Raw genomic sequence first — 27,788 nt, 5'->3', positions numbered from 1 at the left:
CGGTTACGTCACCGGAAGCCCGCGCAGTCCCCGGCGTGCGGGGTCAGGGTTCACCGCGCGCGTCTCTCGGCCCGGCGTTCAGTGACGGCTGCGAAGGAGCTCCTCGATCGGCCTCTCCTTTGAAACAACAACAACAGCAGCAGCAGCAACAACAACAACACATTTATCTGTTTGTTCGTAGCCGTCCGTTGATCGGTCCGCCAGTTTCTCACGGGTCCCACTCGGCGGTGAGCTCCGACCATGGCTTTCGCTTACCCGGTTGCGTTCCGAGACGACACGGCGGTGAGTTTGTGGCGCTTTGAGAACCACCACCACCACCACCACAGCCCCCATTGTCTTGCGTTGGCGGTCTGTTCGATGGCTGGATATACTCGGCCCCGGCCACAGTAACGTCGAGCGTCCTTCGTCGTTACAGACGCTGCGAGCGGACAATCATTTTTTTTTTTAGGGTGTGGGTGGGTGGGGAGGTTGATTCGGTTTGTGAGCAAATGCTTTGTGTGGTTCAGACTTGCGATGGATGGACCCGGACTTGCCGTGAGAATGTGGAATTTCCAGCCCTGTGGCATCGTCCGTCGGCGGGGGTGTGTGTGGTGTGGGGTGGGGGGCATTTGAAGGGCCGGGAGGGGCTGTACGGGCGCCAGTGAACGTGGCGCCATGTGTGTGTGTGTGGGGAGGGGGGTGATGGGCACCGACGTTGATTCCGAGTGCAGCCGCCGACGGTCAACAAAGCCCCGCAGGAGCAGCAGCAGCAGCGGCGGCAGCAGCGGCGGCGGCGTCACCTTGCGCGCAGCGCTCTCGATCCGCCTCCTGTAACGTCCTCACAGTGGTTGCGAAAATAACAACAACAGCGGCAGCGGTTTGCTGTTAGCCTAAGGGGGTAGCGGGGGTGACTCCCCCCCCTTAATGACAGCTGGGGACCCCCCTAACGGCAGCTGGGGACCCCCCTAACGGCAGCTGGGGACCCCCCTAATGGCAGCTGGGTACCCCCCTAATGACAGCTGGGTACCCCCTAACGGCAGCTGGGGACCCCCCTAACGGCAGCTGGGGACCCCCCTCACGGCAGCTGGGGACCCCCCTAATGGCAGCTGGGACCCCCCAAATGGCAGCTGGGACCCCCCAAATGGCAGCTGGGGACCCCCCTAACGGCAGCTGGGGACCCCCTAACGGCAGCTGGGGACCCCCCTAATGGCAGCTGGGACCCCCCAAATGGCAACTGGTAACCCCCCTAACGGCAGCTGGGGACCCCCTAACGGCAGCTGGGGACCCCCCTAATGGCAGCTGGGTACCCCCCCTAATGGCAGCTGGGGACCCCCCTAACGGCAGCTGGGGGACCCCCCTAACGGCAGCTGTCCCTGTGCGGCACGAGGTGAGCGCAGCAGCGCGAGCCACTGAGCACAAAGAGCCGTCGGCGGGGTTGTCCTTTGTCATCCATAGTACAGGGTTGTGGTGGTTGTTTGTTGGTGGGGTTTGATCGCGTGAAATAGAGAAATGTTGTGTCGTGAAACCCGCCCGCCGCCACCCGACACAGCCAACTAGTAAGGGTTGTCACGTGAACATAACGTGTCGATTTGTCGCTCGTACAGCACTGCACCGGTTGTGTGTTGGAGAGCGAAGCCACAACATTTGCAATCTGAGTGCGACGTTTCGCCAGTAATTACAACCAGCTTATTATCTCGCTGTCGCCTGATGAAGCTAGTTGTAATTGCTGGTGAAACGTCGTACTTAGAATGTGAATGTTGTCGCTTGGCCCTCCAACACCGGTGTGCTGTACTAGTGACGAATTGTGCACGTTCTGTTTACGTGACAACCCTCACTAGTTGGCTGTGTCGGGTGGTGGCGGGTTTAACGACACATATTTACGCCATCTAACCCAAAGAACAAACCTGTATTATGGTTGATATTGGTCGCGAAGGCCTACGTGCTAAACTGGCCTTGTCATGTCGTGGTGGGTGTGTTTGTACGAGGTTGGCGGATGCCTTCATCCAGCAGTGGATTGACCATGGCAGACGATGATGTTGAGTGTGTGTTGTGTGCTGAGTGGGTCTCGCCACTCATTCATTCGGTGCGTAATCAACTATCCATGCATAATCAGTCAACAATATGCGACATTGTCTGTAGAGTGCGACAGCTGCAGTGTGAATTGTCACGAAGACTCCAACTCGCCTACCCACCCACTCAATCACCCACGCGCTCACCCACCCACCTGCTCACCCACCCACTCGCTCACCCACCCACCCGCTCACCCACCCACCCACTCATTCACCCACTCACCAACCCACCCACCCACTCACTCACCCACTCACCCAAACTCACCCGTCCATTTACTCACTCACCAACCCACCCACTCACTCACCAACTCACCCACCCACTCACCCAAACTCACCCACCCACTCACCCAAACTCACCCATCCATTTACTCACCCACCCACTCATTCACCCTCTCATTCACCCTCTCATTCACCCAGTCACGCTCTCATTCACCCACCCACTCACCCTCTCATTCACCCACCCACTCACCCTCTCATTCACCCACCCACTCACCCTCTCATTCACCCACCCACTCACCCACCCACTCACTCACCAACTCACTCACCCACCCACTCACTCTCCCACTCACCCACCCACTCACTCTCCCACTCACACACCCACTCATTCATTTAGTGCGTAATCACTGAGCTGTGTGGTTCTCGTAGCCCCCACGCTGAACTCGGTCAGTGGACAGTCACCACCAACACGCGACACTGTACAGTCACACCCGAAGCGTAGGTTGTCATGAAGACCCCAACGGCGAAGGTTGGCCACACAGAGACCTCGCCCTGTGTCCAGAACCTGTCCAACAAATTCCTTCTGACGGCTCTGCAGCGTGGAGCCCAGGGGTGGACAGACCGCCGACTGTAGGATTCCCCGATCGGGAACCGGCTTGGCACCGACGTTGCCCTCCGTTCCTCGCGCCAGCCGCTCTCTAGCGAGCAGCCGCGGCGCGACTGTGGTCGTGTGGCGACGGACGAAGCGCGGCAGGCGGAGGACGTTGGGAGACCTTTCGCCTATCGGCAGGCTTGGCTTGAACCACGTCTTATTGCTGTGTTATTGTTGTTGCTCTTAACGTTTTTACAAGGCGCAGCAGACCCCCAACAAGGGTTTCCAAGCGCCCGTAGAGAAATAAAAAAACGTCTCGAGCTATTCTAACATATCGTAGGAAATGGGTAGGTGTTGAGTTTCATTCTAAATGGGAGTATCTCAGCGGTGTTGGGCGCAGTTGCACAGGCAGAGAGCGTTCCAAATCTGAGGGTGAATGACTGAGAAAGGCCGAGCTCCGAATTTTTTTTTTCTGAAAGCGTGGCTGACAAGAGGAGCCGTGGCCGCGGTGTGCGAGGGCCCCCAGACTCCCAAGGACAAGGATTGTAAAGCCCCGCGGTAGCTCGCGAGTTGCTACGGCTTCCCGTCGGGTGTGAGGGGGCAGCGGTGTTGCTCAGGAGCGGAAGCCACGGTAGAGAGGTTGGCCGAAGAGTTCCCGAGATGGCGATGACGATCACTGCTGCGCATCGTCGAGAGTGTAGCTGCGCCATCGGCGAGCCGGGTGCGTGAAGACCGACGGCAGACCGGAGTTAGGAGATGGAGAGAGTGGCGGGCAGCTCCAGCCCGGTGGAACTGTCTCTCTCGCACCGCACGTGCGCTGCATCCAGACGCACCGGCACCGTCCACCTTCCAGCAGCAACAGCTCAGGGCTCGCATCCCTTCGGGGCTGTCACCTGTCCAACCTCTCACCTGTTCAGGCTCTCACCTGTTCATAGTTAGTGCAACTCTGGCCCTGTGACCATCCCTGACCGAGGCCCCAATGCTCGCCCACCTGGAACAGACACGAGTTTGGCCGCTCGCTCTAACACTACCGCCACACCTAACGCCAACGTCCGACACTAGCCAGATAAGACTGTTGCTAACGTTAACCCTATCCCTCACGGGCCACCCGACCTCTGACACGACCGTAACAACTGGCCCTGCTCGTGAGCTCTGGGCTCTGATTGAACTGCGGAGTGATACCAAGGATTCATCCGGGCAAGGGTTTAAAGCCTTGGGACATCGATGATGATGATGATGATCGCACCTCCGATTAGCAACGTTGGCTACGTACGGTGCGGAAGAACTTCAATATACATGACGATCGTCATGCTCACGATGGTGATGATGATGATGACGACGACGATGACAACAGTCATGATAATGCTGTTGATGACAGTGAGGATGAACTTTGACCCCTGCCCCGTGCTGTCCCCTGTGCTGTGTAGGTGAACGTCTATCATGGGACCCCAGTGCCTGACCCCTACGTCTGGCTGGAAGACCCGGATAGTGCCAAGACAAAGGTAGCAGAGTTTGTGTCAGTTCCCCTTTGTTTATCGCTATCAGTGATCCTCTGGTAAATGAATGAAAGTTAAAGTGATTTGGGGCGATGTTGCTCATCTCCTGTTTCACAGTCGCCTTGCCGTCTCCTCCCCCCCCCCCTCGCACGTGCCAGTGGTGGAAATTCCACGTCGTTCCTATGGCACGGAGTGAGCCTGTCCGCAGTGAGCCTCTCTGCAGTGAGCCTCTCTGCAGTTAGCCTCTCCACAGTGAGCCTCTCTGGAGTGAGCCTCTCTGCAGTTAGCTTCTCCGTAGTGAGCCTCTCTGCAGTGAGCCTCTCCGCAGTGAGCCTCTCTGCAGTGAGCCTCTCTGCAGTGAGCCTCTCTGCAGTGAGCCTCTCCTCAGTGAGCCTCTCCGCAGTGAGCCTCTCTGCAGTAAGCCTCTCTGCAGCGAGCCTCTCCACTGTGAGCCTCTCCACTGTGAGCCTCTCCGCAGTGAGTCTCTCCACTGTGAGCCTCTCCGCAGTGAGCCTCTCCGCAGTGAGCCTCTCTGCAGTGAGCCTCTCTGCAGTTAGCCTCTCCACTGTGAGCCTCTCTGCAGTGAGCCTCTCCACAGTGAGCCTCTCCGCAGTGAGCCTCTGTTGACCCCCGCCCACCACAAATTGGTGCTAATTTTATTGACCCCAGAGGGATGATGGGTTGCGTGGATCCTCAAGTCAGGGCTTGCTGAGTGTTGTTGAGCGCAGGGCCCGAAACGTCAAGCGGGCAGCAACGGAGCAGCAACCCTTGTCATCATTGTGATGGATAAGAGTGTGACGCGTGTGGGGTGATGGTTAAGAGTGTGACGCGTGTGGGGTGATGGTTAAGAGTGTGACGCGTGTGGGGTGATGGTTAATAGTGTGACGCGTGTGGGGTGATGGTTAAGAGTGTGACGCGTGTGGGGTGATGGTTAATAGTGTGACGCGTGTGGGGTGATGGTTAAGAGTGTGACGCGTGTGGGGTGATGGTTAATAGTGTGACGCGTGTGGGGTGATGGTTAATAGTGTGACGCGTGTGGGGTGATGGTTAAGAGTGTGACGCGTGTGGGGTGATGGTTAATAGTGTGACGCGTGTGGGGTGATGGTTAAGAGTGTGACGCGTGTGGGGTGATGGTTAATAGTGTGACGCGTGTGGGGTGATGGATTAGAGTGTGACGCGTGTGGGGTGATGGTTAAGAGTGTGACGCGTGTGGGGTGATGGTTAAGAGTGTGACGCGTGTGGGGTGATGGTTAATAGTGTGACGCGTGTGGGGTGATGGATTAGAGTGTGACGCGTGTGGGGTGATGGTTAATAGTGTGACGCGTGTGGGGTGATGGATTAGAGTGTGACGCGTGTGGGGTGATGGGTAAGAGTGTGACGCGTGTGGGGTGATGGATTAGAGTGTGACGCGTGTGGGGTGATGGGTAAGAGTGTGACGCGTGTGGGGTGATGGGTAAGAGTGTGACGCGTGTGGGGTGATGGTTAAGAGTGTGACGCGTGTGGGGTGATGGATAAGAGTGTGACGCGTGTGGGGTGATGGTTAAGAGTGTGACGCATGTGGGGTGATGGTTAAGAGTGTGATGTGTGTGGGGTGATGGTTAAGAGTGTGACGCGTGTGGGGTGATGGTTAAGAGTGTGATGTGTGTGGGGTGATGGTTAATAGTGTGATGTGTGTGGGGTGATGGTTAAGAGTGTGACGCGTGTGGGGTGATGGTTAAGAGTGTGACGCGTGTGGGGTGATGGTTAAGAGTGTGACGCGTGTGGGGTGATGGTTAAGAGTGTGACGCGTGTGGGGTGATGGATAAGAGTGTGACGCGTGTGGGGTGATGGATAAGAGTGTGACGCGTGTGGGGTGATGGATAAGAGTGTGACGCGTGTGGGGTGATGGATAAGAGTGTGACGCGTGTGGGGTGATGGTTAAGTGTATGACGCGTGTGGGGTGATGGTTAAGAGTGTGACGCGTGTGGGGTGATGGTTAAGAGTGTGACGCGTGTGGGGTGATGGTTAAGAGTGTGACGCGTGTGGGGTGATGGTTAAGAGTGTGACGCGTGTGGGGTGATGGTTAATAGTGTGACGCGTGTGGGGTGATGGTTAAGAGTGTGACGCGTGTGGGGTGATGGTTAATAGTGTGACGCGTGTGGGGTGATGGTTAAGAGTGTGACGCGTGTGGGGTGATGGTTAATAGTGTGACGCGTGTGGGGTGATGGTTAATAGTGTGACGCGTGTGGGGTGATGGTTAAGAGTGTGACGCGTGTGGGGTGATGGTTAATAGTGTGACGCGTGTGGGGTGATGGTTAAGAGTGTGACGCGTGTGGGGTGATGGTTAATAGTGTGACGCGTGTGGGGTGATGGATTAGAGTGTGACGCGTGTGGGGTGATGGTTAAGAGTGTGACGCGTGTGGGGTGATGGTTAAGAGTGTGACGCGTGTGGGGTGATGGTTAATAGTGTGACGCGTGTGGGGTGATGGATTAGAGTGTGACGCGTGTGGGGTGATGGTTAATAGTGTGACGCGTGTGGGGTGATGGATTAGAGTGTGACGCGTGTGGGGTGATGGGTAAGAGTGTGACGCGTGTGGGGTGATGGATTAGAGTGTGACGCGTGTGGGGTGATGGGTAAGAGTGTGATGCGTGTGGGGTGATGGGTAAGAGTGTGACGCGTGTGGGGTGATGGTTAAGAGTGTGACGCGTGTGGGGTGATGGATAAGAGTGTGACGCGTGTGGGGTGATGGTTAAGAGTGTGACGCATGTGGGGTGATGGTTAAGAGTGTGATGTGTGTGGGGTGATGGTTAAGAGTGTGACGCGTGTGGGGTGATGGTTAAGAGTGTGATGTGTGTGGGGTGATGGTTAATAGTGTGATGTGTGTGGGGTGATGGTTAAGAGTGTGACGCGTGTGGGGTGATGGTTAAGAGTGTGACGCGTGTGGGGTGATGGTTAAGAGTGTGACGCGTGTGGGGTGATGGTTAAGAGTGTGACGCGTGTGGGGTGATGGATAAGAGTGTGACGCGTGTGGGGTGATGGATAAGAGTGTGACGCGTGTGGGGTGATGGATAAGAGTGTGACGCGTGTGGGGTGATGGATAAGAGTGTGACGCGTGTGGGGTGATGGTTAAGTGTATGACGCGTGTGGGGTGATGGTTAAGAGTGTGACGCGTGTGGGGTGATGGTTAAGAGTGTGACGCGTGTGGGGTGATGGTTAAGTGTATGACGCGTGTGGGGTGATGGTTAAGAGTGTGACGCGTGTGGGGTGATGGGTAAGAGTGTGACGCGTGTGGGGTGATGTATAAGAGTGTGACGCATGTGGGGTGATGGGTAAGAGTGTGACGCGTGTGGGGTGATGGGTAAGAGTGTGACGCGTGTGGGGTGATGGGTAAGAGTGTGACGCGTGTGGGGTGATGGTTAAGAGTGTGACGCGTGTGGGGTGATGGTTAAGAGTGTGACGCGTGTGAGGTGATGGATAAGAGTGTGACGCATGTGGGGTGATGGTTAAGAGTGTGACGCGTGTGGGGTGATGGTTAAGTGTATGACGCGTGTGGGGTGATGGTTAAGTGTATGACGCGTGTGGGGTGATGGTTAAGTGTATGACGCGTGTGGGGTGATGGTTAAGAGTGTGACGCGTGTGGGGTGATGGTTAAGTGTATGACGCGTGTGGGGTGATGGTTAAGAGTGTGACGCGTGTGGGGTGATGGTTAAGTGTATGACGCGTGTGGGGTGATGGTTAAGTGTATGACGCGTGTGGGGTGATGGTTAAGTGTATGACGCGTGTGGGGTGATGGTTAAGTGTATGACGCGTGTGGGGTGATGGTTAAGTGTATGACGCGTGTGGGGTGATGGTTAAGTGTATGACGCGTGTGGGGTGATGGTTAAGAGTGTGACGCGTGTGGGGTGATGGTTAAGTGTATGACGCGTGTGGGGTGATGGTTAAGTGTATGACGCGTGTGGGGTGATGGTTAAGTGTGTGACGCGTGTGGGGTGATGGTTAAGAGTGTGACGCGTGTGGGTGATGGTTAAGAGTGTGACGCGTGTGGGGTGATGGATAAGAGTGTGACGCGTGTGGGGTGATGGTTAAGAGTGTGACGCGTGTGGGGTGATGGTTAAGTGTATGACGCGTGTGGGGTGATGGTTAAGTGTATGACGCGTGTGGGGTGATGGTTAAGTGTATGACGCGTGTGGGGTGATGGTTAAGAGTGTGACGCGTGTGGGGTGATGGTTAAGAGTGTGACGCGTGTGGGGTGATGGATAAGAGTGTGACGCGTGTGGGGTGATGGTTAAGAGTGTGACGCGTGTGGGGTGATGGTTAAGAGTGTGACGCGTGTGGGGTGATGGTTAAGAGTGTGACGCGTGTGGGGTGATGGTTAAGAGTGTGACGCGTGTGGGGTGATGGATAAGAGTGTGACGCGTGTGGGGTGATGGTTAAGAGTGTGACGCGTGTGGGGTGATGGTTAATAGTGTGATGCGTGTGGGGTGATGGTTAAGTGTATGACGCGTGTGGGGTGATGGTTAATAGTGTGACGCGTGTGGGGTGATGGTTAAGATTGTGACGCGTGTGGGGTGATGGGTAAGAGTGTGACGCGTGTAGGGTGATGGGTAAGAGTGTGACGCGTGTGGGGTGATGGTTAAGAGTGTGACGCGTGTGGGGTGATGGTTAAGAGTGTGACACGTGTGGGGTGATGTATAAGAGTGTGACGCATGTGGGGTGATGGATAAGAGTGTGACGTGTGTGGGGTGATGGTTAAGAGTGTGACGCGTGTGGGGTGATGTATAAGAGTGTGACGCGTGTGGGGTGATGGATAAGAGTGTGACGCGTGTGGGGTGATGGATAAGAGTGTGACGCGTGTGGGGTGATGGTTAAGAGTGTGACGCGTGTGGGGCGATGGGTAAGAGTGTGACGCGTGTGGGGTGATGGATAAGAGTGTGACGCGTGTGGGGTGATGGTTAAGAGTGTGACGCGTGTGGGGTGATGGATAAGAGTGTGACGCGTGTGGGGTGATGGTTAAGAGTGTGACGTGTGTGGGGTGATGGTTAAGAGTGTGACGCGTGTGGGGTGATGGTTAAGAGTGTGACGCGTGTGGGGTGATGGTTAAGAGTGTGACGCATGTGGGGTGATGGTTAAGAGTGTGACGCGTGTGGGGTGATGGTTAAGAGTGTGACGCGTGTGGGGTGATGGTTAAGAGTGTGACGCGTGTGGGGTGATGGTTAAGAGTGTGACGCGTGTGGGGTGATGGTTAAGAGTGACGCGTGTGGGGTGATGGTTAAGAGTGTGACGCGTGTGGGGTAATGGTTAAGAGTGTGACGCGTGTGGGGTGATGGTTAAGAGTGTGACGCGTGTGGGGTGATGGATAAGAGTGTGACGCGTGTGGGGTGATGGATAAGAGTGTGACGCGTGTGGGGTGATGGATAAGAGTGTGACGCGTGTGGGGCGATGGATAAGTGTGTGACGCGTGTGGGGTGATGGATAAGAGTGTGACGCGTGTGGGGTGATGGATAAGAGTGTGACGCGTGTGGGGTGATGGATAAGAGTGTGACGCGTGTGGGGTGATGGATAAGAGTGTGACGCGTGTGGGGTGATGGATAAGAGTGTGACGCGTGTGGGGCGATGGATAAGTGTGTGACGCGTGTGGGGTGATGGTTAAGAGTGTGACGCGTGTGGGGTGATGGTTAAGAGTGTGATGCGTGTGGGGTGATGTATAAGAGTGTGACGCGTGTGGGGTGATGTATAAGAGTGTGACGCGTGTGGGGTGATGGTTAAGAGTGTGACGCGTGTGGGGTGATGGTTAAGAGTGTGACGCGTGTGGGGTGATGGTTAAGAGTGTGACGCGTGTGGGGTGATGGTTAAGAGTGTGACGCGTGTGGGGTGATGGTTAAGAGTGTGACGCGTGTGGGGTGATGGTTGAGAGTGTGACGCGTGTGGGGTGATGGATAATAGTGTGACGCGTGTGGGGTGATGGATTAGAGTGTGACGCGTGTGGGGTGTTGGTTGAGCACGGTGGTGGATGAGACGGTCACGGTCGGTGTCTGGTGGAGACCAAGTCCCCAACACGGGTGGGGGAATCGGAATGAGCTTGACGTAGACAGTTACCGTGGCAGCAGTAGCAGCAGCAGTGAGTGAGTGAGCGAGCGGGCGAGCGAGTTGGTGGTAGAGCCAGTGGGTGAGTGGTCGAGCGAGCGGGTGGGTGAGTGAGTGGACAGCCGGGTGAGTGAGCGGACAGCCGGGGGAGTGAGCGGGCGAGCAGGTGGGTGAGTGCACGGGTGGGTGAGTGGGCGATCGAGTGGGTGGGTGGGTGAGTGGGCGGGCGGGCGAGTGGGCGGGTGGGTGAGCGGGTGGGTGAGCGGGTGAGCGGGTGGGTGAGTGGGTGAGCGGGCAGGTGGGCGAGCGGGTGGGCGAGCGGGTGAGCGGGCGGGTGGGTGAGCGGGTAAGCGGGTGGGTGGGTGAGCGGGTGGTTGAGCGGGTGGGCGAGTGGGTGGGCAAGTGGGCGGTTAAGCGAGTGCGTGAACGGGCGAGCGGGTGGGCGAGCACGTGTGGAGGAACGGACGAGCGGAGTTGGCGCGACCGCGTGCCGCCCCGCAGGCGTTCATCGACGCCCAGAATGCGATCACGACGCCGTACATCGAGGGCACGCCCGTGCGCGAGAAGTTCAGCACCCGCATGACGGAGCTCTACGACTACCCCAAGTACAGCTGCCCCTTCAAGCGTGGAAACAGGTGATGACGACGATGATGACGACGACGATAATGATGACGACGATGATGACGACGATGATGACGACGATGATGACGACGATGATGACGACGAATTTGCACGGCCAATGAAGAGATTTGATGTGATTTAACCGTTCAGTTACTCTGTCTTGACAGCTGATGAATTGCGGACCCAGCCACACAGACATAGATTAAAAAAACAATGATAAAGATCCCCCATCTAGCCTTAATAAACTGTAGGGGCAAGTGCTGTTAGCGAGCACCTATAAAGGCCGGCACGGCACACGAGGGGGTGGGTGGCCAACGCCACACCCGGCCGCCTTTGTCTCCCCAGTGGCGATGTTTACACACCGCACCAGGTACTCATTTGAGGGCTGAGTCGACCTAAGGGGAGGCCTTGGACCGGTTCAGATAATCGTCACTGGTGTTGGCCGTGAGCGGGAATCGAACCCACCGCTCCCCACAAGACAGACAGACACGCATACATAAAGAAAGTGACAAACTTAGAGACTGACGTACACACAGACTGACATACAGACACACTGACATGCATGCCTACAGACAGACGCTGACTGACATACAGACACAGAACAATCTCATGCGTTCACACATTCAATCTTATCTGGAAAGAGTTATTAAAGGCTCTGTGTGTACTTGTGTGTGCACGTGTGTGTTGGCTCAAGTGCTCGCTAACAGCACTTGCCCCAACAGTCTGTTCAGGCTGTACGGGGGATCTAATGTCTTTGGACTCAAGTGAGTACCTGGTGTGATTTGTAAAACAAAACATCGCCACTGGGGAGACAAAGGCGGCTGGGCGTGGTGCTGGCCACCCACCCCCTCGTGCACCGTTCCGGCCTTCATAGGTGCTACTCGCTGACAGCACTTGCCCCGATAGTCTGTTGAAGGCTACGCCTTTGTCGTGTGCGGTGTGCGCAGGTATTACTACTACCACAACACGGGGCTGCAGAACCAGAGCGTGATGTACGTGCAGGAGACGCTGGGCGGCGAGAGCTCCGTCTTCCTCGACCCCAACTCCCTCTCCGCAGATGGCACCGTCGCCCTGCAGGGTGAGACTCCGGCACCCAGCAGCAATAGCAGCAGTGACAGTAGCAGTTACAGTAGCAGGGACAGCAGCAGTGACAGTAGTAGCAGCAGCAGTGACAGTAGCAGCAGCAGTGACAACAGCAGTGATATCAGTGACAGTAGCAGCAGTAACAGCAGCAGCAGTGCTATCAGTGACAGCAGCAGAAGTGATATCAGTGACAGCAGCAGTGACAGCAGCAGCAGCAGTGACAGGAGCAGCATTAACAGCAGCAGTGATATCAGTGACAGCAGCAGCATTAACAGCAGCTGTGTCAACAGCAGCAGCAGTGACAGCAGCAGCAGCATTAACAGCAGCAGTGATATCAGTTACAGCAGCAGCATTAACAGCAGCTGTGTCAACAGCAGCAGCAGTGACAGTATCAGTGATAGCAGCAGTGACAGCAGCAGTAGCAGTGACAGTACCAGTGATAGGAGCAGTGACAGTACCAGTGATATCAGCAGTGACAGCAGCAGCAGTGACAGCAGCAGCAGTGACAGTACCAGTGATAGTATCAGTGACAGCAACCGTTGCAGTGTGTGTGTGTATAATTGTGTACATGTGCATGGCACTCATACACAGGAGGCATCGCCCCCCCTACTGGCGTTAGACGAATTGGAGACTGACCACAGGCAAGGTGCTGAGTCACCTTGTGCTGCACAGAGACAGCTCCCACGGGGAGTGCCCCCTTTTCAAATGTGATTTGACATGGGGTGCGATGTAAGGCACTGATCACGTGTAAATCTCTCCGGTGCAAAGGAGGGCGGCTCTGTCAAAAGCAAATAATGAAATAATATTAAATTTCGATTTAAAGCTTTCGTGAAGCGCTGTCGTCCCGACAGTTCGGTTCCTTCACCTGAAGAAGGCTACTTGTGTTGTGGCCGAAACGTCGTGAGAATTTTATTGTCTTATTTTGTTTTATTGTTTTATTCTCATTCTACGTGACTTTACCGAAAGAACCAAGCAGATGAAATAATATTTTCATCCTAAAGGTTTTTTTGGGTTATACTGTGTAAAATATAAATGTGTCTCGTTAACTCACTACCAACACCGCTGCCCGACACAGCCTATTAGGCGGGTTTGTTTAAATCAAATGTGCCAATTAGTGACTACTTCAGCGGCGTGTTGGAGAGTGAACCCACAACATTTACAATCCGAGTACAGTGACGTTTCCTATTTGTTTGTAAATGTGTGCCTATAATTGCGTGTGTACGAGCAACTGTCGATGGGAACATTTTTTTGCCGGTATTAAGATGATGAATAATTAGTAGCATTTACCCTTCCCGGCAGTAATAATAATAACTGCTCAACCCGAACTATTAACCCTTTTACATTCCGATGACGTCTGCAAGTTGCAGGGGGTGATTTATTTAGAGAGGCGGAGCAGCAGCAGCGCCGTTGTCTTTAACGACGTCGTTACTCACCGCACGGAACTGTAGCGACACGACCGCCGCCACTCTACAATAGCTGGCGCCAAAACCGTGCCACACTCCCTCCCAAACCGTGCCACACTCCCTCCCAAACTGTGCCACACCACTCCCAAACCGTGCCACACTCCCTCCCAAACCGTGCCACACTCCCTCACCAAACCGTGCCACACTCCCTCCCAAACCGTGCCACACTCCCTCCCAAACCGTGCCACACTCCCTCACCAAACCGTGCCACACTCCCTCCCAAACCGTGCCACACTCCCTCCCAAACCGTGCCACACTCCCTCCCAAACCGTGCCACACTCCCTCCCAAACCGTGCCACACTCCCAAAGCATGCCACACTCCCTCCCAAACCGTGCCACACTCCCTCCCAGACCGTGCCACACTCCCTCCCAAACCATGCCACACCACTCCCAAAGCGTGCCACACTCCCTCCCAAACCGTGCCACACTCCCTCCCAAACCGTGCCACACTCCCTCCCAAACCGTGCCACACTCCCTCCCAAACCGTGCCACACTCCCTCCCAAACCGTGCCACACTCCCTCCCAAACCGTGCCACACTCCCTCCCAAACCGTGCCACACTCCCTCCCAGACCGTGCCACACTCCCTCCCAGACCGTGCCACACTCCCTCCCAGACCGTGCCACACTCCCTCCCGCGTGCCATTGTGGGAGCATCGGTGCGTCTTCCGACCTGAAGTCGCGGCGATGAAGTTATTTTCGTTTTTCTTCCGATCCCGTCATGATGGCGTTACACCCAGCAGACAAGGCGGCCGGTCGGGCGTGGCGCTGGCCACGCTCCCCCTTGTTGTGTGCCCTAACGGCCTTCGCAGATGCTGCTTTTCTCTAACCGCACTTGGCCCCAACAGTCTGTTAAGTCCATGGGGTGGTGGTGGTGGTGGGGGGGGGGCATCTTCGTCTTTGCGGGCGCAGGTGCCGCGTTCTCCGAGTGCGGCTCCCTGTTCGCCTACGGCCTGAGCAGCGCCGGCTCCGACTGGGTGACGGTGAAGTTCCTGCGGGCCGGCACGGGCGAGCCGCTGGCCGACTCGCTGTCGCGCGTCAAGTTCACCTGCCTTGCCTGGACGCACGACGCGCGCGGCCTCTTCTACAACCAGTACCCCGAGAGCGACGGCCTCGGAGACGGTGAGTGCCGCCGCCACGGCACAGCGGCGGCCGCCGACGCGGGGTTCAGGTTTTTCTGTGCGCGATCGGTGGGGCCCGGCGCGTTGTCGGCCGCTGTCGTTTGCGATGGCCGGGGTCGCTTCCGGAAAAGGAGCGGGCCTCGTCTGCGTACGTGCGTCGAAGTCTTCCCCCCGCAGCGGCGCACGGCGCCCGATCGGAGGGTGCGTTGGCAGGGCGGCGAAGTAAACGCGTCAAAGCGTCTACAACCCGTACCCCGGCCTCGGTAGAGGGTGGGCTGCCCGGCGCGGGGCCCGCGAGGGCCCGCGAGGGGCCCACAGGGGCCCACGCCGCAGGGGTTTTTGCGATCGGTGGGCTTCCCCGCGCGGGTTCACGGTGAGGCCCTCGACGGGGAGGTCGAAGCCGGGCCCCTCGTTGTGGGCTGTTGTCGTTTGCGATGGCCGGGGTCGCTTCCGGAAAATAAGTTGATACCTCGGTGGACGTTACCTGGTATGATAAAAAAAAATAGTTTAGTTGTACTTGTGTATATATTTTTGAAAGTTATTTGTTTACCTTTTCCTGCACCTTCTGAGGTCGACTCGGCCTCAAATGAGTACCTGGTGCGGTGTGTAAACGTCACCACTGGGGAGACAAAGACGGCCGGGCGTGGTGCTGCACCCCCACCGCGCCCGTGTGCCGTGCCGGCCTTCGTAGGTGCTACTCGCTAACAGCACTTGTCCCTACAGTCTGTTACGGCTATACGGGGGATCTTTGCCTATGTATGTCTGCGTGTGTGTGTATGTGTACAGGCACTGAAACTAGTTGCAATCTGAACCAGAAGCTGTACTATCACGTGATCGGAACCGACCAATCACAGGACATCCTGTGCGCCGAATTTCCGGACAATCCAAAGTGGATGGGAGGAGCCAAGGCAAGAGACGCACACATACACACACACATACACACGTACACATACACACACAACAACAACCGCCATTCGCCACTAAGTGGCGGTGACGTCACCATGACGCTTGTGCCAGGCCATGTGCACCTTGAGGCCACGTGACGTGTCGAACGCCCGCTGGCAGGAGGTCACGGGGCAGACCCAAGTGCCACGGGTCGACTGACTAAGATGACTGAGATAACTGGCTGATGCACCAACTGTGCCCCCTACTGTGCCAACCTGCTGTGCTTTAGCCACCCGGCGCTCCGCTCGTTGTGAGCGTCGCTCCTCCGCCCTCCGTTGTTGTTGGAGGGCGGCTGCCTCCAACTGCCCAGTAGCGTCCTTCACGAGCCTCCTCCACAGAGGCCGATCTTGACACCGCTGGTACCAGCTATCGGCAAGTCCACTCAGCTCCACGTCCTCCTGTACCACATCACTCCATCTCTTCTCTAGCCCGTTCCGCGCCCGTTTAGCCCCCTCGATCCGGCTGAACAAAAGCTGTTTCGGCATGCGGTGGCTGGGCATGCGGGCAACATGACCCAGCCAACGCAGCCTGCCGGAGGAGCTCACCGATGGGACCTTGCCCAGATCTTTCAAGGATTTGTGAGCTCGTCACACAATCCAGCCTGGTTAAACCCAGGATGGATCGTAGGCAGTCTAGCCTAAATGTTTCTAACCGGCGAAGATGTTCCATTAGGGGGGTCCACTTTTCGCAAGCGTAGAGAAGGGAGGGAATGACCGTGGCCGAGAAGACCTGAAGCTTAGTGCGGAGCGACAAACCAGGTAGCTTCCACACAGCGTTACGCAACCGATGAAAAGATATTGCCGCTCGACTGATTCGGAGTGAGACCTCTGCTGTTAAACCGGAGCCGGTCATAAGCACACTGCCCAGGTATGGGAAACTCTCCACTCTCTCCACAACTGCCCCATCACCGATTGGGAGTTGTGGGGGTGGAGTGTCTGATGGTACAAAATACCCAGGCAGGTGCTTAGTTTTGGTGGGGCTGATGGAGCCCCGAGGGTAGAGATTTAATCTCCTGGCTCCGCCAATTGGGGTTTGGCCAGGAGACGTCATAGACGCCTGTCCCCCCGGGGCCTCTGGCACAAGCTTATTAGATACATTTTTTATTCGTGGTTTCGTGGTAAAAATGTTGAAGATGGAGGGGTTACTCGTTACCAGCCCCTTGCACCCGTCCAGAGCCCCCGTTTAGCCACTGTGGTGGTCACAGACGCCATGAGAGGAGGGGCCAATCACAATTGGACCTCCCCCCACAGCACTGTCCACGACAGAGTTTCCCGTCTGGCACCGCGAGGAGGTAGGGGGTTGTTTTGCCGGACTACACACACACATACACACACATACACACTCACACACACGTGCACACTCACACACACACGTGCACACTCACACACACACACACGTGCACACTCACACACACGTGCACACACACGTGCACACACACACACAGTGCACACTCGCACACACACACGTGCACACTCACACACACACATGTACACACTCACACGTGCACACACACACACGTGCACACTCACACACACACAGCGTTGGTGTACGGTGCTTTTTTCAGGAATATTTTGCTGTTTTTTCATGGATTTTCTGTTTGCACAGTCACATAGTCACTTTTAGATGTTTTCTTGTTCGTGTTTTTGTTGTTTTGTTTGTTGTGGTTGCACCCAATTCAAGAGCCGAATGGCTCACAGGGCTATACCAAAATAAAGAAACTTAAACTGAAAACACACGTACACACTCACACACACACACGTGCACACACACACACAAACACACTCACATACACACTCACACACAAACGTACACACTCGCACATACACGTATACACTCGCACATACACGTACACACAAACGTACACACTTGCACATACACACTCGCACATACACGTAAATACTCACACACACGTGCACACTCACACACACGTGCACACTCACGCACACACATGAACACACTCGCACATGTACACACTCACACACACTCACACACACGTACACATTCACACACGTACACACAAACTCGCACATACACACTCGCACATACACACACGTACACATACACACTGGCATATACACATACACACACGTACACGGCCAACACCAGTGACGCTCATCTAAACCGATCCTGGGCCTCAAATGAGTAGCACCTGGTGTAGCGGTGTGTAGTAAACATCGCCACTGGGGAAGACAAAGGCGGCCGGGCGTGGTGCTGGCCACCCACCCCCTCGTGCGCCACAGTGTCGGCCTTCGACAGTCTGCTGGAGGCTTCCTGGGGGACCTTTGTCCGTGTGCGTGCTCAGGTGTCGCACGACGGGCGCTACGTGCTGCTGTCGATCCGTGAGGGCTGCGACCCCGTGAACCGACTCTGGTACTGCGACCTCCAGGAGCTCACCGGGGGCATCACCGGTACCAGCGCCCCCCCCCCCCACACCCACTCGCCCCTCTCGCCCCTCTCATCCCTCGCCTCCTCGCCTCCTCCCCTTTCTCTCCCGTGTCTCTGCCCATTGTCTCCCTCCCGTCTCTCAAATCTCCAACGTCTCCATCTCTCTCTCGGCTCGCTCTCCCGTCTTGCCCACCGTGTGTACCCGCGTCTTCCCCACATCTCCATTTACGTGTGTCCCCATGTCTCTCCGTCGTATCTCCCCGTGGTGTCTTCCCGTGACGTGTTTCTCCATGGCTCTCCGTATCTCCCCGTCACGTTTCCCCATGGTGTCTCCCCGTGACATCCCCTCCGTGTCTCTCCGTGTCTCTCCGTGTCTCTCCATGTCTCCCCGTCATGTCTCCCCGTTGTGTCTCCCCGTAACATTCCCTCCGTGTCTCTCCGTGTCTCCCCGTGTCTCTCCATGTCTCCCCGTCACGTCTCCCCGTTGTCTCCCCATTGTGTCTCCCCGTGACATCCCCTCCGTGTCTCTCCGTGTCTCTCCATGTCACCTCGTTGTGTCTCCCCGTCACGTCTCCCCGTTGTCTCCCCATTGTGTCTCCCCGTGACATCCCCTCCGTGTCTCTCCGTGTCTCTCCGTGTCTCTCCATGTCTCCCCGTTGTGTCTCCCCGTGATATCCCCTCCGTGTCTCTCCGTGTCTCCCCGTCACGTCTCCCCGTTGTGTCTCCCCGTGACATCCCCTCCATGTCTCTCCGTGTCTCTCCGTGTCTCCCCGTGTCTCTCCATGTCTCCCCGTTGTGTCTCCCCGTCACGTCTCCCCGTTGTGTCTCCCCGTGACATCCCCTCCGTGTCTCTCCGTGTCTCTCCATGTCACCCCGTTGTGTCTCCCCGTTGTGTCTCCCCGTGACATTCCCTCCGTGTCTCTCCGTGTCTCTCCGTGTCTCTCCGTGTCTCTCCGTGTCTCCCCGTCACATCTCCCCGTTGTGTCTCCCCGTGACATTCCCTCCGTGTCTCTCCGTGTCTCTCCGTGTCTCTCCGTGTCACTCCATGTCTCCCCGTCACGTCTCCCCGTTGTGTCTCCCCGTGACATCCCCTCCGTGTCTCTCCGTGTCTCTCTGTGTCTCTCCGTGTCTCTCCATGTCACCCCGTTGTCTCCCCGTCACGTCTCCCCGTTGTGTCTCCCCGTGACATTCCCTCCGTGTCTCTCCGTGTCTCTCCATATCTCCCTGTAATGCCACCCCTCCCCCCACCCCCCCCCCCCGTGCCCCACCCCCCGCCCAGGCCTGCTGCCGTGGGTGAAGCTGATCGACAACTTCGACGCGGAGTACGAGTACGTGACGAGCGAGGGCTCCGTGGCCACCTTCCGCACCAACCTGGAGGCGCCGCGCTACAAGCTCATCACCGTCGACCTGGCCGACGCCGCCCCCGACCGCTGGGGTGCCCTCGTGGACCAGCACGAGCGCGACGTGCTGGGTGAGGCGTCAGCACGCACACACGCACGCACCACACCTGTGTAACCCCTTATCAGTGCCCTACCTTATTACAACACCAACTCAGACCTTATTGGTCACCCCGTGGCCCCATATAAATCTCAACGTTCGTCCTGCAAAGTCCCATCACAAGGGAGAAACACAAACAAATAGACAACACATTTTTTTTTATTTGTTGCTCGTATTGAAACGGCTGTACGCCGCATGGACCTAAAAACTCAATTTCCCTGTACAAAAATACGGAGTGAACCGTATGGGTTTACAGCCATGACACACACACGCACACATACAGGCACGCACACATACAGGCACGCACGCGCGCGCGATGCGTGTGTGTGTAGGGGGAGCGGTAGTGTGCCGGCCTTCATAGGTGCTGCTCGCGAACAGCACTTGCCCCAAGTCTGTTGAGGCTACACGGGGATCTTTGTCTTTGTTCAGTCTTTGTGTGTGAAGTGCGTGCGTGTGATGCCTTCATGTACGTGTGACGTGCGTGTGCGCGTGACCCGTGTGCGATGCGTTTTCATGACGCGCGCATGCGTGTTTGCGATGCTTGGGTGATGCTCGTGCGTGTGTGACGTGCGTGCGCGTGTGACGTGCGTGCGTGTGTGACATGCGTGTATGACGTGCGTGTGTGACGTGCGTGCGTGACTTGTGTGTGTGTGACTTGTGTGTGTGTGTGTGACGCGCGTGCAGACTGGGCGGTGTGCGTGCGGGGCGACGTGCTGGTGCTGTGCTGGCTGCGCGACGTGGCGGGCGTGCTGGAGGCGCGTTCGGCGCGCGACGGCTCCCTGCTGGGGCCCTTCCCGCTGCCGCTCGGCTCCGTGCTGGGCTTCAGCGGCCGCAAGAACCAGACGGAGATCTTCTACCAGCACTCGTCCTTCCTGACGCCCGGTCTCTACGCTCGCTCACACGCACACTCGCTCGCTCACACGCACGCTCGCTCTCACGTACGCTCTCTCACATGCACGCTCTCTCACACGCACGCTCGCTCACACGCACGCTCTCACACGCACGCTCTCACACGCACGCTCTCACACGCACACTCGCTCGCTCACACGCACACACGCACACTCGCTCGCTCACACGCACGCTCTCTCACACGCACGCTCGCTCACACGCACGCTCACACGCACGCTCACACGCACGCTCGCTCACTCGCTCACACGCACGCTCGCTCGCTCACACGCACGCTCGCTCGCACGCTCGCTCACACGCTCGCTCACACGCTCGCTCACACGCACGCTCGCTCACACGCACGCTCGCTCACACGCACGCTCTCTCACACGCACGCTCGCTCACACGCACGCTCTCACACGCTCACTCTCTCACACGCTCGCTCGCTCACACGCACGCTCGCTCGCACGCACGCTCGCTCGCACGCTCGCTCACACGCATGCTCGCTCACACGCACGCTCGCTCACACGCTCGCTCTCTCACTCGCTCACACGCACACTCGCTCGCTCACACGCTCGCTCGCTCACACGCACGCTCGCTCTCTCACACGCTCACTCACTCGCTCACACGCACACTTTTAGTAGGATGTCACGTGAAGTGTCGAAGGCTCGCTTGCTGGCAGGTCACGGGGACAGACACACGTGCCACGGGTCGACTGACTTGACATGATTGGCAGATGCACCAGCTATGCCCCCCCACCCCACTGTGCCAACTTGCCGTGTTTATCCGCCCGGCGCACCGCTCGTTGTTGTGAACATCGCTCCTCTACCCTCTGCTGTTGTTGGCGGGAGACTGCCTCCAGCTGCCCAGTAGCAATGCAGTCACTAATTCACGCACTCGCTCACTCACTCAGTCACCCACTTGTTCGCTCACTCGTCCATTCACACAATCATCCACTCACACTCAAACTCGCTCACATACCGACCCACGCACTTACCCAACCGCTCCTTTACAATCACTCACCAACTCACTCGCCTACTTACCCACTCACTTGCTTACTCCATCAACATCAAGTGGTTAGTGCTACGAACCTAGCGACCCGAGTTAAATTCCTGCTCACGACCACCACCAGTGACCATTATCTGAATCGGTCCTGAGCCTCCCCTGGGTCGACTCGGCCTCAAATGAGTACCTGGTGCGGTGTAGTAAACATCGCCACTGGGGAGACAAAGGCGGCCGGGCGTGGTGCTGGCCACCCACCCCCTCGTGTGCCGTGCCCGCCTTCATAGGTGCTGCTTGCTAACAGCACTTGCCCTGAGAGTCAGTTGAGGCTATAAGGCGAACCTTTGACTTTGCCCGTGCAGGTGTGATCTACAGGTGCGACCTCACCGAGGAGCCCTTCTCGCCAGAAGTTTATCGGACGACCAGCGTCAAGGGCTTCCGGCCCAGCGACTACGAGACCACACAGGTTCCCCCGCTCCCTCACCGTCTCTCTGTTTTCTCGCATCTCCGCGCGACTCCCCACTTCTCCGCGCGTTTTCCCGCTTCTCTCTGCATTCCCTCGCAGCTCCCCATTGCCCCCAGCGTCTCCCTGTGTCTCATGTCTCCCGAACTCTCCCCACTTCTCCCCGTGTGTCTCATCGCGTCTCCCCGTGTCTCACAGCGTCTCCCCACGTCTTCCCGTCTCTCCCCACCTCTCTCCACCGCTCCCCGCATCTCCCCATTTCCCCCGGGGTCTCACCGCATCTCCCTGCGTCTCCCCACCTCTCCCCACCGCTCCCCGTGTCTCCCCGTGTCTCATCCGCTTCCCCGCGTCTCCCCGTGTCTTCCCGTGTCTCATCACGCTTCCCCGCGTCTCCCCCAGGTGTTCTACACCAGCAAGGATGGAAGCCGGATCCCCATGTTCCTGGTGCACAAGAAGGGGATTGTGCTGGACGGCTCTCACCCCACGCTGCTCTACGGATACGGAGGCTTCAACATCTCCATCACGCCCACCTACAGGTTCGCGCCCACATGCCCAACGTCGTCGTCATCGTTTTTATAATTATCATTGTCGTCGTCGTCATAGTTGCCATCGTAGTCGTCGTCGGCATCGTCATCACCATTATCGTCGTCGTCATAGTTATCATTATCGTCATCATTGTCATCAATGTCATCGTCATTATCATCATCAGTCAGTCATCAATGTCGTCATCATTGTCATCAATGTCATCATCAGTCATCAATGTCATCGTCATTATCATCGTCATCAATGTCATCGTCATTATCATTGTCATCAATGTCATCGTCATTATCATCGTCATCAATGTCATCGTCATTATCATCATTACCGTCATCATCATCATAGTCATCATTGTCATCAATGTCATCGTCATCACGTGTGCGTGTCGTTGCCTTTTTTGCTGCCGACGTAAGTTTTGATTTCTGCTCACGGCCAACATCAGTGGCGTATATCCTTACTGGTCTTGCACCTTCTCACTGTTGACTAGGCCTTAAACGAGTACCTGGTGTGGTGTGCACACATCAGCACTGGGGATGCAACAACTTTGCCCCAACGGTGTGTTGAAGGCGACACGGGGAATCTTTGTGTGTGTGCGCGTGGGCAGTGTGTCCAGGTTGATCTTCATCCACCATCTGGGCGGGGTGCTGGCCGTCGCTAATCTACGGGGAGGGGGAGAGTACGGGGAGGAATGGCACAGAGGTAACACGGCTCACTCTCACTCTCTCGCTCGCTGTTACAGCCCACCACCCACACGCGTGTGTGAGTGTACGGGGTTGTGTGTATATGCGTGTGTGAGTGTACTGGGTTGTTTGTATATGCGTGAGTGTGCTGGGTTGTGTGTATATGCGTGTGTGAGTGTACTGGGTTGTGTGTATATGCGTGTTTGAGTGTACTGGGTTGTGTGTATATGCGTGTGAGTGTACTGGGTTGTGTATATGCGTGTGTTGGGTTGTGTGTATATGCGTGAGTGAGTGTACTGGGTTGTGTGTATATACGTGTGAGTGTGCTGGGTTGTGTGTATATGCGTGTGTGAGTGTACTGGGTTGTGTGTATATGCGTGTGTGAGTGTACTGGGTTGTGTGTATATGCGTGTGAGTGTACTGGGTTGTGTGTATATGCGTGTGTGAGTGTACTGGGTTGTGTGTATATCCGTGTGTGAGTGTACTGGGTTGTGTGTATATGCGTGTGTGTGCTGGGTTGTGTGTATATGCGTGTGTGAGTGTACTGGGTTGTGTGTATATGCGTGTGTGAGTGTGCTGGGTTGTGTGTATATGCGTGTGTGAGTGTACTGGGTTGTGTGTATATGCGTGTGTGAGTGTGCTGGGTTGTGTGTATATGCGTGTGAGTGTACTGGGTTGTGTGTATATGCGTGTGTGAGTGTGCTGGGTTGTGTGTATATGCGTGTGTGTGTGCTGGGTTGTGTGTATATGCGTGTGTGTGTGCTGGGTTGTGTGTATATGCGTGAGTGAGTGTACTGGGTTGTGTGTATATGCGTGAGTGAGTGTACTGGGTTGTGTGTATATGTGTGTGTGAGTGTACTGGGTTGTGTGTATATGCGTGTTTGAGTGTACTGGGTTGTGTATATGCGTGTGTGGGCTTGTGTGGTGCGTCCCCCGGGTCATCTCACTCGGGCAACCCATGGCACGTGGCTTTATCCTCTGACCTCCCAGCAGCAGTGAGCATTCCACACTTGAAGTGATGGCCTCAAAGTGCACCTAGCCTGGCACGAGGGCTGTGGTGATGTCACAGTCAGTGTCTCTTTGTGAGCGGTGGTGTAGCGGTTAGCACGCTGCGCTACGAACTCGGCGATCCGAGTTTGATTCTCGGTCAAGGCCAACAGCAGTGACGATTATCTGAACCGGTCCTGGGCCTCCCCTAGGTCGACTCAGCCTCAAATGAGTACCTCGTGCGGCGTGTAAACAACGCCACTGGGGAGACAAAGGCGGCCGGGCGTGGTTGTTGGCCTCCCATCCCCCTCGTGTGCCACAGTGCCGGCCTTCGTAGGCGCTACTCGCTAACAGCACTTGCCCCAACAGTCTGTTAAGGCTACACGGGGGGACCTTTGTCTTTTGTGCGTGATGCAGCTGGGATGCTGAGCAGGAAGCAGAATGTGTTTGACGACTTCGTGTCGGCGGCCGAGTTCCTGATCGCAGAGAAATACACGCGACCGGACAAACTCGTCATCCAGGGCGCGTCCAACGGCGGCCTGCTCGTGGGTACGCACACACGCACGCGCGCACGCGCAGGCAAAGCCCCCCATGAATGCCGGCACGGAGCGGCAGCTACGAGCTACGACGGGCTGGTGTGGCCAGAGCCACGCCCCGGCCGCCTCTGTCTCTCCAGTGCTGATGTTCACCACCAAACTAGCGTCTCTCTAAAACTATACTAAAGTGTGTTTTTACCAGGTAAGCCCCCACTGAGCTGTGTAGCTCTTTTTCAGTAGCGAGCTAGCGATCATGAATGGTCACTAAACGAAGTGGCTTATCATCGCCACGTGTAAATGTACAGCAGCAGCAGAATAACTCTCTAAACGCGTGGCGACGTTGATTCTAAATGTGGAGGGAAAAACCTGGGGACCCGGAGAAAAAATCCACGCGACCACGGGGAGATACGCAAACTCCCAAATATACAGCAGCAGCAGGCGTCAGGGTCGGGATATAGCCCACAACCTCTTGTATACCAGGCGAGGGAGTTAACATCTCCTAGCCACCGTGATGATGATGAGAGAGACACGCAAACTCCCAAATATACAGCAGCAGGCATCAGGGTCGGGATAGAGCCCACGACCTCCTGTACACCAGGAGAGGCAGTTAACATCTCGCCGCCACGGCGCCTCTCGCTGACCACTCGCCAACAACTCGCCAAACGCTCGCCGCTCGTTCACGCCGCACTGCCTCCCTCGCCACACTGGCCGCTGCAAACTCGCTCGCCCACAAGAGAGCACCTCGCCCACAAGAGAGCACCTCGCCCAGGTGTCCTACGCACCGCGGCGCCACGTGCTCGTTACGGGCTGAGTGGACATCGTCGCCGGTGGTGGTGGCGGTGGCCGTGAGCGGGAATCGTACTTGGGCCGCTGGGTTCGTAAGCGCGCCGCGCCAATTAATCGGTGCGCCAACGGTCCTCGTCAATAGACGCACACACGCACGCTAAACAACGGTCAAAATAGACACCCCACTTGTAGCCTTAACAGACTGTCGCGGCAAGTGCTGTTCACGAGTACACGTGTGTTAATGTGTACACGTGTGCGCATTGCGGCTTGTGTGTTAATGTGTGTTAATGTGTACTCGTGCGTGAACGTAGCGGCGTGCGTGAACCAGCGGCCCGAGCTGTTTGGTTGCGCGCTGGCCGAGGTGGGGGTGATGGACATGCTCAAGTTCCACACCTTCACCATCGGGCACGCGTGGACCACCGAGTACGGCAGCGCCGACGACCGTGAGCAGTTCCAGTGGCTCATCAAGTGAGCGCCAGCGCACCCACCCACACGCTCACCCGCTCACCCACCCACACGCTCACCCACCCACCCGCTCACCCGCCCACCCGCTCACCCGCCCACCCAACCGCTCACCCGCCCACCCAACCGCTCACCCGCCCACCCAACCGCTCACCCACCCGCTCGCCCACCCGCTCACCTGCCCACCCAACCGCTCACCCGCCCACCCAACCGCTCACCCGCCCACCCACACGCTCACCCACTCACCCACTCACCCACTCACCCGCCCACCCAACCGCTCACCCGCCCACCCAACCGCTCACCCACCCGCTCGCCCACCCGCTCACCCGCCCACCCGCCCACGCGCTCACCCGCCCACCCGCCCACGCGCCCAGACACTCTCACCCACCCACCCGCCAGCCCTCCCAAACACACACCGACCCACCCACACACCCACCACGCCAGGTACTCATTTGAAGTTAAGCCGATTTGGGACCGGTTCAGATAATTGTCAGTGTTGTTGACCGTGAGCGGGAATAGAACTCGGGTCGTCGGGTTCGTAGTGAAGCGCGCCAAGCACTGCACCACCGCTCCCCATATACACAGGTACACACGCACGCAGAGAGACGTAGACCGGTGTTGCATGCACCGTACGTAGCCAACCGCGCCAACGCTCACTCCTGGTGACTGACCACAACCAACCCACACCCCCCGTACCCCCCTCCCCCCCGGTGTCCCCCTCCTCGTGCCCCCCTCCCGTGCCCCCCCCCCGTGCCCCCCCCCCCCCCACCCCCCACCCCCCGTAGGTACTCCCCGCTCCACAACGTGCGAGCGGGCGTGCGCTACCCGGCCATGCTGCTGCTGACGGCCGACCACGACGACCGCGTGTCCCCCCTGCACTCGCTCAAGCTGCTCGCGACGCTGCAGGCCGCCGCCGCCGCCACCGCCGCCGACGCCGCCGACGCCGCCGGCGGCGGCGCCGGGCGGGCGGCGCAGCCCATCCTGCTGCGGTGCGACACCAAGGCCGGCCACGGCTCGGGGAAGCCCACGGCCAAAGTGATCGCGGAGGCGGCCGACGCGTTCTCGTTCGCGGCGCGGGCGCTCGGCCTGAGCTGGCGCGAGTGACGGTGCTGGCGGTGATGATGGCGGCGGTGGGAGAGGAACGGAGACGAGGAGGAGGAGGAGGAGGAGGAGGGGGGGGTAGAGCGGAGGTCGGAGGAGGAGATGGAGAGGGGTTGATGGGACAGTGGTGCTGTCGGGGACGCGTGGAGAACCACAAACTCGTGACCGAACCACAGTCCCAAACCCTCCCTGCCCACCCCCCCAGCCCCGCACCCCCCTACCCCTCCCCCGGCCCCCCCCCCCCAGTCGCAGCCAATTCCGTTTGCGAAACCAGTGCCCCGCGCGGAGTCCATCGGCCTGGCAGCTCCCGCCGTGCGTCATACCGTGCGTCACACTGCGTGTCACACCGTGCGTCACACTGTGTAACACGATGCGTCACACCGCCGTTTCACACTGCGCCACACCACGTGTCACACCGCGCGTCACACCACGTGTCACACCGCGCGTCACGCCATGTGTCACACCGCGCGTCACGCCATGTGTCACACCGCGCGTGGACGTGGGGGGAGGAGCGCTACGATTCCCTGGGGAGGCCTGTGGCCCAGCGGCCCAGCTCCCAAGCGCCCCAGCGGCCCCGTGTTTCGGTGGCCCCACGGCCCCGTGGCCCCAGCGCCCCGGCGGCCCCGCGGCGGGCGGGCGGCCGGTGCGGAGCGCGATCGGCTCGCACGCTGACGCCCAATTCAGTTTTGCCAATTTTACCGTAAAAACGGTGGCCGTGGCGGGGGATGGGGGGGTTGGAGTTGTAGTGTCGTCGCTGTCAATTTATCGAACAAAATTGAGTTTACTACAACTAATAATAATAATAATTGTCCTCGTAACAA

General features: G+C 57.5%; 1 protein-coding gene across 1 annotated transcript; it reads left to right on the top strand.

Moving 5' to 3' along the window:
• PREP (prolyl endopeptidase) lies at positions 1 to 27,788 on the top strand. Its single transcript, XM_032977465.2, has 15 exons — positions 1 to 282; positions 4,284 to 4,358; positions 10,918 to 11,051; positions 11,985 to 12,115; positions 14,493 to 14,702; positions 15,488 to 15,609; positions 17,949 to 18,054; positions 19,311 to 19,502; positions 20,213 to 20,410; positions 21,778 to 21,881; positions 22,278 to 22,414; positions 23,020 to 23,114; positions 24,500 to 24,631; positions 25,716 to 25,872; positions 26,652 to 27,788. The coding sequence occupies exons 1-15, from the start codon at positions 241 to 243 to the stop codon at positions 26,968 to 26,970; spliced, it is 2,154 nt and encodes a 717-aa protein (XP_032833356.2). The 5' UTR covers positions 1 to 240; the 3' UTR covers positions 26,971 to 27,788.

Source organism: Petromyzon marinus, chromosome 63 (assembly GCF_048934315.1).
Source record: "Petromyzon marinus isolate PM22_M1 ecotype Great Lakes invasive population chromosome 63, UKy_Petmar_22M1.pri1.0, whole genome shotgun sequence".
NCBI lineage: Eukaryota > Metazoa > Chordata > Hyperoartia > Petromyzontiformes > Petromyzontidae > Petromyzon > Petromyzon marinus.
Note: the sequence above shows the minus strand (reverse complement) of the source record. Positions and strands in the feature narration are given on the sequence as shown.